Source organism: Sturnira hondurensis, unplaced genomic scaffold (genome assembly GCF_014824575.4).
Source record: "Sturnira hondurensis isolate 20B ecotype Veracruz unplaced genomic scaffold, ASM1482457v3 Scaffold0022908, whole genome shotgun sequence".
Classification (NCBI taxonomy): domain Eukaryota; kingdom Metazoa; phylum Chordata; class Mammalia; order Chiroptera; family Phyllostomidae; genus Sturnira; species Sturnira hondurensis.
Genome location: NW_028095539.1, coordinates 4,833,167 through 4,848,978, shown reverse-complemented (window position 1 = coordinate 4,848,978; position 15,812 = coordinate 4,833,167). Strand labels below are relative to the sequence as shown.

Below are 15,812 nucleotides of genomic sequence, written 5' to 3'. Positions count from 1 at the left end.
TTTTGAAAAAGAACAGGGTTGAAAGCCTTACACTACCATTTTAAGTCTTACTATATAGCACCCTGTCTGGTATGGCTCAGTGGAGTGAACACTGGTCTGCAAACTGAAAGGCCACTGCTTTGATTCCCAGTCAGGGCACATGCCTGGGTTGCAGGCCAGGTCCCCAGTGGGGGACGTGTGAGCGGCCACACATATTGATGTTTCTGTCCGTCTCTTTCTCCCTTTCCCTCTGTCTAAAAATAAATAAACAAAATCTTTAAAAAAAAGACTTACTATAAAGCTATAATAATCAAGATAGTGTGATTTTAGCATAAAGACAGTGGACCAGAGACAGATCCACACTTACAGGTTCAACAGATATTATACAAAGATGCCAAGATAATTCAATGGGAAAAGACAGTCTTTTCATTAAATGGTACTAGAAGAAAATACCTGTATGAGAAGAAAGTGATTCTTGTCCCTTACCTCACACTATGCATAATAATTAACACAGAATTAATTATAAATCTAAATATAACAGCTAAAACTATAAAACTTGTAGAAGAAAACAAAATCTTTGTGAGATTGAGTTAGGCAAATAAAGATCTTTTAAACAAGGCCCAAAGAGAAGAGTCAGAATACAAAAAACTGATAAAACAGACCTTGTCAAATTTAAAATTTTTGCTCTTAAAATACAGTTGAGAAAAAAAACAAAACACCTATTTGTCAAATGGCTTGTTTCCAGAACACAAAAAACTCTTAAAATTCAGCAGTAAGACAAATATCCCAATAAAAACAAATGGACCAAAGATCTGAATAAACACTTCACCAAAAAAGGTACAAGCAAAAAAGCATGTGAAAAGATGCTCAACATCACTAGTCATCAGGGAAACACAAATTAAAACCACACTGAGATACCACTACACACCTACTAGAATGTCTAAAATTTTACATGGTGACCATATAAAGTGTTGGTAAGGATATGAAGCAAAAAGAATTAAATGGTATAGCCACCACAAAAAAAAAAACACAGATTGCCAATGCCTTATAAAAATAAAAATACACCTTCATGAAATGACCCAACAATATGACTCCCAGGTATTTATTTATCCAAGAGAAATAAAAACCTATGTGCACACAAAGACCTGTATGTTAATGTTCATAGCACACTTTTCATGGCAGCCAAAACACAGAAGCAGTTCAACTGATGAACAGACAAACAAAATGTGGTATAACCATACAATGGAATGTCATTCACCCACAAATATGAGTACAGTCTGTTACGGTACATAACATGGATCTCAAAGAGAGAAAAGCTAAACACAAAAAACCTACACACAAAAAGCTAAGTGAGAAAAGCTAAACATGAAAGACTACATTTTGTATGGTTCTATTTATGTGAAATTCTAGAAAAGACAAAATTATAGTAATAATTACACTTACGAATGGCTAAAATGATCAATTTTAAGTTATATATATTTTATCAGAATTTAAAAAACAGCACCAGTGCCTTTCCTCACGCCCTTCTCTCCTCCGTGTGCGATCTCCCAGGCACGCTTAAACCTCCCCTCTCTCTCCCCCGCACGTGTATCCTCGCTTTTTTCTTCCTAAGCTCCAAGGGCCCCTCTTTGTCCTCTTTAACTTGCCTCCTGAGCACATGGAGGCCAGCTGGGCCACTTCTTCCACAGCTCACTTAATTCTACCTCTGTGACTTTCTAAATAAATTCTTGCTTGTAAACAAACAAACCAAAAAAAACCCCCACTAAAACCAATAACAGCCCTGGCTGGTGTAGCTCAGTGGATTGAGCACAGGCCTGTGAAGCAAAGAGTCGCCGGTTCCATTCCCAGTCAGGGCGCATGCCTGGGTTGCAGGCCAGGTCCCCAGTAGGGGACATGTGAGAGGCAACCACATATTGGTGTTTCTCTTTCACTCTTTCTCCTTCTCTTCCCCTCTCTCTAAAAATAAAAAATAAAAAATAAAAAACCCAATAATAATAGTAACCTTCATAATGGAAAGCAGGTAAGTGGTTGCTTGGGGCTAAGGGGTCACAGATTGACAGCAAACTTTCTGGGGAGACAGAAATGGTCTATGTGTTGATCACGCAGGTGGTTACTGCATATAACTGTACACAACCACCAAAACTCACACTGTACACTTAAAATGACTGAATGTTATTAGATGGTAATTATACCTGAATGCAGCTGGGGATGGGGGTGACACTTGTCATTTACACAAGTCATTACATGAAAGTATGAATGTATTCATAGGATACTCTTAAAATAGAACTGCTAGGTCAAGTAATATGTGCTTTTCAATTTTTAGATACTGTCATCATGCTTTCATTAAAAAAAAAAAAACAAGTTACATAATAAAATACAAGTGGGTAACTTTTCCCATCCCTTAGACAAGAGTGTTGCCATGTCAATATGTCTGAGTTTTCCCTGTTACTTATTGGGTTTTACATAATGATTTATAGGAGTTCTTTCTATTTCAAGAACCCTTTCTGCCCTGGCTGATGTGGCTCAGTGGATTGAGCACCAGTCTCTGAACTGAAGAGTCACTGGTTCAATTCCCAGTCAGGGCACATTATAAACCTGGCCTAAGTTGCAGGCCAGGTCCCCAGTTGGGGAGCACAAGAAGCAACCACACATTGACGTTTCTCTTCCTCTGTTTCTCCCTCCTTCCCCCTATCTAAACAACAACAAGAAAAAAGTAAATAAAATATTTAAAGTATAGTTGTGTAAGTTGTTTCTTTAAAAAAAAAAGAGAGAACCCTTTCTCAGGTGAGGTTTGTCTTTGTTTATCTCACTCTTTTTGTTTTTTTTTTTCTTGCAAAAGATTTTGATTTGATATGGCTAAGTTTATAATTTTCTCTTTTATGGCTTCTGAGTTTTACTTTAAAGTCTTCTCCACTCCAAAAAAATAAATAATAAAAACAAAACTACCTGCCATGTTTTTCTTTTAGTACTTTTATAGTTGAAATTTTTAAAATTATTAGCCCTGGCTGGTGTAGCTCAGTGGATTGAGCACAGGCCTTCGAACCAGAGGATCGCGGTTCGATTCCCAGTCAGGGCACATGCCTGGGTTGCAGGCTGGTTCCCTGCAGGCCAACTCCCAGCAGGGGATGCACAAAAAGGCAACCATACATTGATGTTTCTCTCCCTCTCTCCTTCCCCTCTAAAGATACATAAATAAATAAAATCTTAAAAAAAAAATTCCACACATTTAAAAAATAAATAAATAAAATTATTAATCTATTTGATTTTCTTTTGATAGTGTGAGATAGAGAAACAGTTTAATTTTTCTCCCGATGGCTGCCCAGTAGTTCCAGGATCATGTTGTTTTAAATGAGGAGAAGGTTAGGAACTTCTGGGATTTTTTAAAATTAATTTATTTTTAGAGAAAGGGAAAGAGAAGGAGAGAAACATCAATGTGTGGTTGCCTCTCAAGTGCTCCCTACTAGGGACCTGGCTCACAACCCAGGCACATGCCCTGACTGGCAATTGAACCAGCGACCCTTTGGTTTGCAGGCTGGCGCTCAATCCACTGAGTCGCACCAACCAGGGCAAGGATCACTTGCTGAATGAGCCAGTGTTTCCTCACTGATCTGAAATGCTGCCTTTCTCTATCAGACACTAATTCCCTATCAGTATTTTGGTCTATGGCTAAACTTTCTCCCATGCTGTATCACCAGTCTATTTATTCATGTACTGATACCATACTTTAAGTTACTGTAGTCTTACTATCTAACAAGCCTAATTTTCCTTATTTTCCCTTTTCAAAAATTTCCTGGCTGTTCTTAACTTATGTTTCACATGAATTTTAGAATCAGCTTGTCCAGTTCCAAAATAAAAAGCAGAACACCTGTTAGTATTTTGTCTGGGAATGCACTAAATTTATGGGTACTGGCACTTTTATGGTACTAAGTCTTTATACTCAAGAATGTGGCATCCTTCCATTTGGTTATGACTTCTTTTATACCCTTTACAGAATTTTTTTTTGTGGTCATTCAAGAGGAAGCATGGAAAAATGTTTACTATTAAGTGAAAACAATATACAAAACAATATTTGCATATCATAATTATATATCATATATATTTTAAAAACTTGAATGCTAATACACCCAAATACTAACAGTGGATACATCTGAGTGGTTTTTACAATTTTTCTTAGTTTTTATTTTCTTTTCTAAATTTTCTACAATAAATGTGCATTTCTTTTGTGAAAAAATATGGTAATATATGTATCAACTTTAACTTATTTAATAATGTTATTACGGAAGGTCATCTTTACTAGCAGTCCCGCCCTTCCCATCCTTCTCTCTTGACTTGATTCTTGATCATTCCCAGTAAACATGGGCTCTTCATGCTACTAACATTTATTAACCTCAGAGTATCCTCCTATAGAGAGTGACGTAAAGATGAATATTCACATTCTCCAGGTGACTTGCATGAACGCCAAATTTTGAGGTGCATTAAACAGGGAGTTCCTTACCTGCCTCCATTTACTCATTCTCTTTTAATTCATTTCCTCTTTTCATTCCTACTTTGGGAGCGTTTATTTACTTCACGTGCATATGCACATGCCTCCCTTTACAGAATTTTAAAGGGCTCATCATTTTCCTTCTTTCCTTCCTTCCCCTTCCCTTTTATTATTGTTCAAGTACAGTTGTCTCCATTTTCCCCCCACAACCCACCCTAGCTCTCTTCACTTAGACTTCGGACTGTGGTAACCTTATTTATGCTTCTGATGCTATTGTAAATGGGCCCTTTTCTTCTAGTAAATATGATAAGTAGCTATTGTCTGTTTTGGTTGAATTATTTTAATAAACATATTTTTTTATTTCTTTAATTTATCTATTTTTAGACAGGGGAAGGGAGGGAGAAAGAGAGGAAGAGGAACATCAGTGTGTGGTTGCCTCTTGCACACCCCCAACTGGGAACCCAGCCTGCAACCCAGGCATGTGCCCTGACTGGGAATTGAACCAGCGACCCTTTGGTTCTCAGGCCAGCACTCAATCCACTGAGCCACACCAGTCAGGGCTAATAAACATATATTTTTAAATAAAAGTTTATAATAATATTAATCTATAAATTGGTTTTGGATTTAGGATAAAATAATCAGACTAATGTCACACACTAAATAGATAATGATAATAAAGAACATAAAATCTTGGGCTTAAGAGTTCCTTTAACCACTGAGAATACTTTAGATAAGAACAGAAAGTAAATTAACTGGATAGACCAAGTCAAGGAAAAAGGTCCAGAATTAAGCACCAGTAGTTAAAGTCATAAATGTTTTGATCCATATGACACGTTTAAATTGTTCTGAAGAATAATAACCTATACATGTTTAAGTTAATAAATGAATAAATAATTTAACTTCAAGCTCTATGAGAAAGGGTACACAATTCCCCTGAGAACTATAAGAGGGTCCAGTAACCACATACCATGAGGTTTCCATGGGTCTCCCATGTTGGTGCTTCAGTTTTATAAAGCTCTTCAAACTGCTGTCTGTATTTTACAATCAACTCCTTCTCCAATTTATCAACACAGTCTGCATATTCAACCTTAAAAAAATCCAAAACATGTAAATATTCAAGTGAATATAAATATGAGTAATATAAAATGATTTAAAAGAGCTGAATTTTACAGAGTAACGAGAACAAAGAGGACTAAATGGGCTTACCTTATAGGGATGTCTTTCATCTTGAAAATAAGTGAGAAGGTGTAAGACACAACGAAGAATACACGTTCTTTCTTCATAGTAATAATCTGCAATCTAGGAAGAACCCAAAGATTCAAATCAGTTACTCACTCTTGCACAGGATACTCAATTGTAAATTTACTGAGAAAGAGATCATGTAAGGATGAGAATGGAAAAGTTCAATTTGTATAACCAATCACAGAACTGGAAACATAGTAGTAGGCCAAAAGAAAGCAAAAAACCTAATAAACTGGAATATAGGTAAAGTCACGCAAGATAAAAGCAAGTATTTTTTAATACAAACAAGTGTTTCTAACTGTTAGAGCACTGAAATAACAGACAATAGTATAAACTGACAGCCAAATACTTGAAAGCAAATATAAAAACACCACTGATATATGTTCTAATTCCTTATAACTAATGTACTTAATTTTCGCTAAATATCAAATACGAAACTACTTCAGAAGCCAAAGTCAAATTCCATTTTAAAATGAGATCCCAACCGAGAAGATTGCTTTGGGAAGTGATGGAAGATAAAGAAATATAAATTAATTCTGTTGCATTTAGATTTAGAGAAAAAATATCCATGAACCAGTTCTCACCCCCAATGGCTAAAGAATCTCCTTTGGGAAAAGCACTGGACTGCAAATCAAAAGGTAGCTGGTTCGATTCCTAGTCAGGGCACATGCCTGGGTTGCAGACCGGGTCCCCAGTTGGGGGCATGTGAAAGGCAATCAGTCAATGTTTCTCTCACACACTAATATTTCCTTCTGTTTCTCCCCCTCTTCCCTTCCCTCTAAAATAAATAAAATCTTTTTTAAAAAAGAAAGCACTTCTTGTTTCACAAGTTAATAGGCTTCTTCATTAAGACCTCAATACTTACCCAAAATAGTCAAAAGCCAGCGATGCTTAGGAGAATGAGGTCAAGAAGCCAACACCCAATTTTACATCAAAGAATGGAAACGGAGCCCTGGCTGGTGTGGCTCAGTGGATTGAGTGCTGGCCTGTGAACCAAAGGGTCACTGGTTTGATTCCTAGTCAGGGCACATGCCTGGGTTTCGGGCCAGGTCCCCAGTAGAGGGAGCGCTCAAGTGGCAACCACACATTGATGTTTCTCTCCCTCTCTTTCTACCCCCCTTCCCCTCTGTCTAAAAAAATAAAATCTTAAAAAAAAAAAAAGAAGAATGGAAATGGTGACTACCACTGACCTTTAGGATTAAGGCCTGGCTCTGTCTCTCATCTTGCAGTACTGTCTGAAGCAAAAGGGAAAAAGTCAGGAAGCCATCTTATTAGCAAAACTCAATTCATGAAGAAAAAGGTAAACATCCTGCCCCTACTGATGTGGCTGAGTGGCATGAGTGTCAGCCTGCAAACCACAGGGTCACCAATTCAATTCCCAATAGGACACATGCCTGGGTTGCGGGCCAGATTCCCAGCAAGGAGTGTGCAAGAGGCAACCACACATTATGTTTCTTTCCCTCTCTTTCTCCATCCCTTCTCCTCTCTCTAAAAATAAATAAGATCTTTGAAAAAAGAAAAAGGTACACATCCTCATCTCACCTTTCAAGGTTATAATTGCCCATTCATTTCTTTAAACATTTCCTACCTAAGTATATCTAAGTCTGTGCTCAAATCTTTGCCCCCTCCTCTGGCCCCAATTTCCTCCTATATAACATGAGGAACTGGACAGGCTAGATGATGTCTAAGGTCCTTTCAGCTCTGATATCCTGACACTCAGTGATGAAGGTGTCAATCTCTGATCTCTCCTCATCTCCAAGTCTGAGGACAGACCTCAGCTTAAGCGTATGTTTTTTTAGGCCTTTATAAAGTCTTTCCTGAAAGTTGTTTTATCTGATCACCTACCTCTGTTACAAGGAAGGGTACCACACCCTAAATTATCCAAAATCAACACGGATAAAGGCAAGAAAAGGCAACTGGACATAAGCACGAACCTTTATCGAGTCCCGAGTACCTCTGTAATCCTCTTGAAGGTAACAATGGAGTAACTGCACACTCTGCTCTTCGTCAAGACCCTGAAATACAGAGATCGTAAGTGGGAAACAGGCACCACAGCTCCGAAACCACACATAGGATGCAAAGCATTCTAAAGATTTATCCTCTGGAATGAACAGAGAACGTGAATAAACAAAAATTCTTCTATAGATTTCATACAACATAACAATTTTAACCCAAATAGGAGAAAATAGGAGCAAGTCGCTGACACGTAACTTACATGACAAATTGTACTGTGCCAGAAACAGCTGTGCTTATTCATTAAGCACATTAATACAGCAACAGACATGATGTGGGGTTCCAAATTTAAAAGAAAAGAACTACATATTTAAACAGTCAATTTACAGAACGCCACATGTGTGCTGAAGAAAACCCTACGATACGTAGTAAACAGGCCAGGCAGCTTGACCTGTGGCCCTCGAAACGCTGCGGGTTGGGTATTCTTGGAACACAACATGCTCAATTTAATCTCCCAAACTGAAGTGAACTGAATTTTCACTAACAATCAGTAACAGTAACAGCAGGCACATCCACATTCCAGTTAAGAAACTGAACCAGTGCTCATTTTTACTCACCAAAAACTTGCTGATTCTTAAACCCAGTTCTTTCAGTGGTGAAACTACATCTTTATTAGCTTTCACTTTTTCAGCTGAATTTGGACTATGAAAAGAACAATGAATCATTTCCTCATTCACAATGACCCTCTGGGGGTTTAAAATAAAAATATTTTTACTACAGACCTTTTATCGCCCTTTAGATGACTACAAAATACACACACACACACACACACACACACACACACACGTTCATTTCTATAGACTTTGTAACACAGAACTATTTATGCCTAAGTAATACAGATAGTATATGCTTGTTACAAACAATAGTTCCAGTAATATTATTTATAAATAAGAGTTACATCAATTATTTGGCTCCTTACAACTATCCTTAAAGGTAAATATTACTATCCCCATTTTACAAATGGAATTACCAACACTTAGAAAATAACTTACCAAAAATCCCACAGCTAATAAAAAGTTGAGGTAAAATTTAAAACCAGGTCTGTTAGTATACATACATATATTTTATCTAGCTCTGCCCACTGAGAAGGCCGAGACGCTATGACAACCCCTTGAAGCAGTGAACACAGCTAGCACCCAGATCTTGGTTTCTAATATCATTCTCTAATAAAAGGTACCAGGAAATCCTTTAAAAAAAAAAGGTTGATCTAGAGCTGAGGTAGAGAAAAGACTAGATGAGCCTGGAACATCTTGTAGTGCCACAAAGCAAAGAAAACACTCAGAAATTAAAAGGAGGGGACATCTCAAAAGGTCATGGAAGCCAACCTAAAAAAACTCCCAATGGTCAAAGCTCTGACAGATATAAAATAAATATACACAATACCCTGGCCAGATGGCTCAGTTGGTTAGAGCGTCATCCTGTAAACAAAAAATATTTGGCTTCGCCCTGGCTGGTGTAGCTCAGTGGATTGAGTGCAGGCCTGTGAACCAAAGGACCACGGTTCGATTCCCAGTCAAGGCACATGCCTGGGTTGCAGGCCAGTTCCCAGCAGGGGACTCATGAGAGGCAACCACACACTGATATATCCCTCCTTCTCTCTTTCCCTTCCCCTCTAAAGATAAATAAATACAATTTTTTAAAAATTTGGCTTCAATCACCAGTCAGGGCACATACCTACACTGTGGGCTCAATTCTCAGTCAAGGCAAGTACCAGAGACAACTGACGGACATTTTTCTCTCACACTGATGTTTCTCTCTCTTTCTCTCTCTCTTCTCCAAATAAAACACATACCATATATCCTCAGGTGAGGATTAAAAATAAATACACACACATCCATACACGAGTCTCTAGATACATAAATGAATAAACAAATAAATAAATAAATAGAGGAGAAGGGGACAAATCTTCCCTACAGAAAAAGTCCAAATAATACACATAGGTACTATCCCCTTTAGAAGGTGAACTTTAATTCCATTACACACCTACTTTCAGAGTAGGCTATACTTAGTGATCACTTCCAAAAAAATAGAAGACGAAAAGAGAAAAAAGTGACTTTACAGAGGAGAAACTTGGCAAACGCTACCTTACCCAAGGAAGCAAGGTTAGCACCACCAGTGACTTCATGTGGCTAACCCTTTCAATGTGTATTCTCTGTTACGATGGGGTAAGAACGGTACTCTACCTCTCTGAACTCTTCCCCAAAAGCCACAACCCCAATCTACTGTAATGAGAAAACATCAAACCAATCCAAATTGAGGGCATTCTAGAAAATATTTCACCGGTCCTCTTCAAACCTACTCAAGATCAGGAAAATCAAGGGAAGACTAAGATACTGTCATGGCAAAGAGCTAAGGAGACATGACAACTAGATGCAGTGTGGTACCCTGGAATGGATTCTAGAACAAAAAGAAGACATTAAAGAAAAAAAATGTTTTTTTGTTAAACTCAAATAAAGGCTGCAATTTAAATAAATAAATAGATAGATAGATAAATGGCTGCCAGCCTTCAAATCCCATACTATTACAAAAGGAACTGATTCTTTAAAAAGAAACAAATGCCCCCAAAGTCTGTTCTGTAATTAAAGCATGTTGCTGTTGTTGGATTTTTACAGACTGCCACATCTCACAGAAAATCCACAACACAAAGGCCAGTACAAGGTTAAATGGTAAGTTCCAAAAGAGGCAACACAGAATGATGGTTAAAAACATAAGACACTGGAGTAAGACTGCCAGGTTTGAATCCTGGTTCTACCACTTACTAGCTGTGTGACCTTGGGCAAGTTACTTAACCTCTTTGTGCCTCAGTTTCCCCATCTGTAAAATGGAAACAATAATAAAAGTACCTAAATGTGATAGTATAGGGATTATTTTTTTAAGTCCATATATTTTAGATACATAGTAAAGTATTGCAGCTAAAATAACTGTAATAATAGCTGGGAGTTACTTCAAAGAAATTATGGGGGAAGGGTTAATAGGTGAACAAAAAAAGAAATTCTTCACTAACCTAAGAGAATGAAGATGAAAACTAACGATGTAATGAAATCAACAGGCACTCGGAAGCAGGAGGGAGATAAGGGTGGCTTGGGAACTAAGATGCATGACAGATGAGATCTGGACTGGGAATTAAGATGAGAGTCTAGTCCTACGAGGTGTATGCTTTTCCTTTTTTAACTACTTCATGTTTCTTTCTTTTCATTGCCCAGTGAAAAAAAACAAACCACACATTCACCCCCAAAATACAAATTGTTCACTGCTATGTCCAAGGATTTGGTGCTGGCAGTGCCTCACAAAATGTGGACCAAAATAAGGATTAGAATAATTAAATATTTAACAAATTCTCATCCCCAGACACTAAAGTTATATAATTGGATTCACAATATTGTAGTCCTAGCAGTTTTCTCCCTCCATTTAAAAAGACAAGGTTCCACCAATTTCCTTTAAAGAGACAATTTGGCCCTGGCTGGTGTAGCTCAGTGGATTGAGCGTGGGCCTGCGAACCACACAATTGTGGTTCGATTCCCAATCAGGGCACATGCCTGGGTTGCAGGCCAGTTCCCAGCAGGGGACACAGGAGAGGCAACCATACACTGATATTTCTCTCCTTCTCTCTCCTTCCCTTCCCCTCTAAAGATAAATAAATAAAATCTTTTTTAAAAAAAAAGACAATTTGGTTTCCACTGGTAAGCCAATTATATTCCCTCTGATCTGCCTATCCCAGCAATACCACAAAATCATACATGAAAATGGCTTTATCTATGCCAGCTTCCTCGGGGGAATTACTCTTAACAGGACGCACAGGACAGCCATACCTGGGAGGTTTATAGTAAGAAAGCCCTTCCAAAAGCCGCTGCCAATGTTTATTCAGTTCCGTTTCAATATGATTCTAGAAAAGAACAAGAAAATTATACCAATGCAATTTTAATTAGACTCCAAGGTCACACTGATGATTACATATTCCTTTGAGTCTTTTTAATATGCATCTTCCCCACAGCTGAAATTATTTTGAATAGAGAATTCTGTACTCGATTTTTCTTTGCTTAACATTCTAACATAATGATTTAACCCTATTATGAAAATCTTGATAAACACCTTTTAGTGACTGCATATTTTATCAAGTGGCTAGATCATAATTTACTTGCCATTCTTCTGTTAAATGCACTAAATGCACTAAGCTGACTGTAATGCCTTATTAACATAAATAATGCTACAGTTAATAGCTTTGTGCACAAAACTTTTTGAAGATTTCTTCCTTTTAAAAGATACAGTCCCAAAAAAGACAAAATACATAAATGAATAAAAGGTACAGTCTTAGAAGTAAAATTATTAGATGAAGACATATCAAAAAAGTGTAAGGCTCTAAAAAAGGTGTGACATTCCTTATACTGATTACAACTACAACAGTAGTGACTAAATGTCATCCTAACACTACCCCAACAGGGTCAGAACACCCAAGGGTCAACATGAAGGACTGCCCTGTATTGACTAGATAGATACTGGAAAATGTCCTAGCAAAGACAGCCTCTGTGCCCTACAGAGCTAGCTACACAGAAAAGGGAGAAAAAGTAAGTTAAGTAGAAACAGAGAAAAGGCCTGAGAATCTCCCTGCTGGCCTGAGGTAGCAGAAAGGTATTTGTACCCCAACCCTCAGCAGCTAATCAAGCAGCACCAGGATCTTTTCAGAAAAGGAATCACTAAGGAACAAAGAAAGGTAGAGATTTAGAAAATTTCAGCAGCTAGGCTGCAAGATACACCACATTTCAGCAAAAAGAAAGAAAGAAATGTATAATGTTTACATAAAGTTTTGGAATGAAAAAAATGTGCCCTGGCTAGTGTGGCTCAGGGGATTGAGCACCAGACTGCAAACCAAAGGGTCCTCGGTTCAATTCCCCGTCAAGGGCACTTGCCTGGGTTATAGGCCCAGGTCCCCAGTATGGGGCGCACAAGAGACAACTACGCATTGATGTTTCTCTCCCTCTCTTTCTCCCTCCTTCCCCCTCTCTAAAAATTAATAAATAAAATCTTTTTTATGTGTTTATTTTCTATTCCAAAGAGAAGGTAGTTTATATTATTTTCGAAAATAATATAAACTACCCAGGGTACCACAGAATCCACCCAAGAACACCACAGCCCTGTGGTGTGGCTCAGTGGGTTGGGTGTCAGCCCACAAAACAAAGGGTCACCAGCTCAATTCCTAGTCAGGGCAAGTGCCTGGGTTGCAGTTCGATCCCCATTTGGGATATGTACAAGAGCCACTGATGATGATTGATGATTTTTCTCTTATCAATTTTTATCTTTTCTTACTCCCTTCCTTCCTCTCTCTATTAAAAAAAAAAGGAAAGACCACCACCACTTACCAGTTCTCTCAGAGCTGACCTTCCAAGCAGAATTGTCCACAGTTCTCTACTGCTCCTGGAAAATCACAGAAAGCAAACTTGACTAAGCAATCTCACATCTATTCTGTCTCTCTCTAAAGCAAAAGCTCTGTGTGCAGAAAAATTTGGTAAAATTTTGGACAGTAATTCTATTCTTAGAAGCTTGATGTTCAAAATAAAAAGAAAGAAACTAAAATAGAGCTTTTTCATGCTGATACAGCGCTACAAACACGGTGAATGTTCCTAAAAACTGCTGCACCTCCCATAAGTGTGGGAAGCACCAGCCCCACAAAGTAGTACAGAACCAGAAAAGCAAGGGTTCTCTGTATGCACAGGGAAAGCAGTGTTCCGACAGGAAGCAGAGTGGCTACGGAGGGCAGACTAAGCTGATTTCCCACAAAAAGGCTCAAACTACAATGAAGACCGCCGAGGCCTGAATGCATCGGCCCAACTGCAGATCCAAGAGAATGCTAGCTATTCAGAGATGCAAGCATTTTGAAGTACGAGGAAATAAGAAGAGAAAGGGTCAAGTGATCTGGTTCTAAGCATCCTATTTTGTTTTATTATGTGATAATAAAACTCTAAGGACGTGTTTGCTTTAAAAAAAAAAACTAAAATATAAGATTTCAATCTAAACCAATAGGTAATATGTTGAAATGAGAATAGCCAACATATTTCAATGCATTTAAGATGCCATTAATGCAAGGCACATGATTATTTATGTTCTACAATTCATCAATAATAAAACACACGCTGATTTTAGAGGTATTAAAAGTGTGAAAAATGTATATTTTAGAATTAATGAAATATAGTACATCCATTATGCTAAGAAGATGCCTCAATTTAGAATTTCTATCCCCTCCTTTCTTATTAAAATGAAGTGACTGATAAGGAAGAAAACTCCAGAAAAGAACTATGTATATTTCAGCCCTGACTGATGTGACTCAGTGGACTGAGCACTGGCCTGTGAACCGAAGGGTTGCTGGTTCAATTACCAGTCAGGGCACATGCCTGGGCTGCGGGGCCAGGTCCCCAGTTAGAGGAGTGCGGGAGGCAACCGATTGATGTGTCTCTCACACATCGATGTTTCTCCCCCATTTCTCCTTCCCTTCCTGTCTCTAAAAATAAATAAATAAAATCTTTTAAAAAAGGAAGAACTATGTGTATTTCAGGACCCCTATCACCTCCAGAACATTTTCTAAATGCATGATATAATTCACTTTCTCAATCATAATAGTCATTCCCAATGGTACTATGTTCATTCATTTATTAATAAATTCCTATTAGATGTCACATGCTGTGCTAGACACATGATATCAAAAAATACACATTAGCCCTGGCTGGTGTGGCTCAGTGGATTAAACATGGGCCTGCGGATTAAAAGGTTGACAGTTCAATTCTCCATCAGGGCTCATGCCTGGGTTTCAGGCCAGGTTCCCCGTTGGAGGTGTGAGAGGCAACAGATGAATGCTTCTCTCCCTCACTTTCTCCCTCCTTTCCCCTACCTCCCAAAATAAATAAATAAATAAAGTCTATTTTTTTAAAAATACACATTAGCACTGGCTGGTGTAGCTCAGTGCAGTGAGCACAGGCCTGCGAACCACACGATCGTGGTTCCATTCCCAGTCAGGGCACAAGCCCGGGTTGCAGGCCAGTTCCCAGCAGGGGACTCACGAGAGGCAACCATACACTAACTAATGTTTCTCTCCTTCTCTCCTTCCCTTCCCCTCTAAAATAAATAAATTTAGACTTCCGCCAAGATGGAGGCATAGGTGGAAATACTGTGCCTTCTCCCACAACCAAGTTTGAATACAACAAAAGTTTAGTAAACAAAGACACAGTCAAAGAACAGAAAATTGAACTGTGCAGAAGTCTAAGAACAACGAACCGTTCAACCGGGGCAGGAAGGAGGGGCGGAGGCAGCAACAGAGCAGGGTCAGGCAGGAGGGATCCCCCGACCCAGGCACACAGGCGGCCGGGGTTCGGGGCAGACTGATCAAGGTTGTGCGTTCACGCACAGTGGGACAGACCGCGCAGGCCACAGAGGGCGAACCCAGTGGTGGAGGGCTGACAGCGGTTGCACATTCGAGTGCAGTGGGACAGAAAGCGAGGGCCCCGGTGGCGGTGGCAGCTACGGCGGCCGGCGGCAGCGACAGTGGACAAGACTGCGATTGCTCCTCTCTGACCCCGCCCCCACATACAGCCTCACAACCCAGTGACTGAGTTGCCCTGCTCTGGTGAACACCTAGGGTTCCGATCCTGATACGTAACAGGCACGAACAGTCCAAAAGATGGCTCAAGAAGAACTCAAAGTCCCAGAGCCGATAACTCTAAGTGACCAGGAAATAGCCAGCCTCTCAGATGCATAGTTCAAAACACTGGTCATCAGGATGCTCACAAAACTGGTTGATTATAGTCACAAATTAGAGGAACATATGAAGGCTAAACTAATTGAAATGGAAGGGAAATGCAAAGGAAACCAATAGTGATGGAAAGGAAACTGGGACTCAAATCTATGGAATGGACCAGAAGGAAGAACAAAACATCCAACCAGAAAACAATGAAGAAATGAGAATTCCAAAAAATGAGGAGAGGCTTAGGAACCTCCAGGACATCTTTAAACGTTCCAACATCTGAATTATAGGGGTACCAGAAGGGGGAGAGAAACAGCCATGAGTGGAAAACTTATTTGAACAAATAATAAAGGAGAACTTCCCCAGTCT

General features: G+C 39.0%; 1 protein-coding gene across 4 annotated transcripts in view; it reads right to left on the bottom strand.

The window, feature by feature from the left end:
• NUP188 (nucleoporin 188) overlaps positions 1–15,812 on the bottom strand; it is a 54,456-nt gene that overhangs the window by 36,124 nt on the left and 2,520 nt on the right. For 2 of the 4 annotated variants that reach the window (XM_037036775.1, XM_037036776.1), the window contains exons 2-8: positions 13,072–13,126; positions 11,527–11,600; positions 8,275–8,359; positions 7,639–7,719; positions 6,895–6,939; positions 5,669–5,761; positions 5,430–5,549 (exon numbers count right to left, since the gene is read on the bottom strand). In XM_037036775.1, the coding sequence (XP_036892670.1) occupies positions 5,430–5,549; positions 5,669–5,761; positions 6,895–6,939; positions 7,639–7,719; positions 8,275–8,359; positions 11,527–11,600; positions 13,072–13,126 (553 nt within the window). Of the gene's footprint in view, positions 1–5,429; positions 5,550–5,668; positions 5,762–6,894; positions 6,940–7,638; positions 7,720–8,274; positions 8,360–11,526; positions 11,601–13,071; positions 13,127–15,812 lie in introns of those variants that run through there. The other 2 variants (XM_037036777.1, XM_037036778.1) reach the window with 2 other exon arrangements.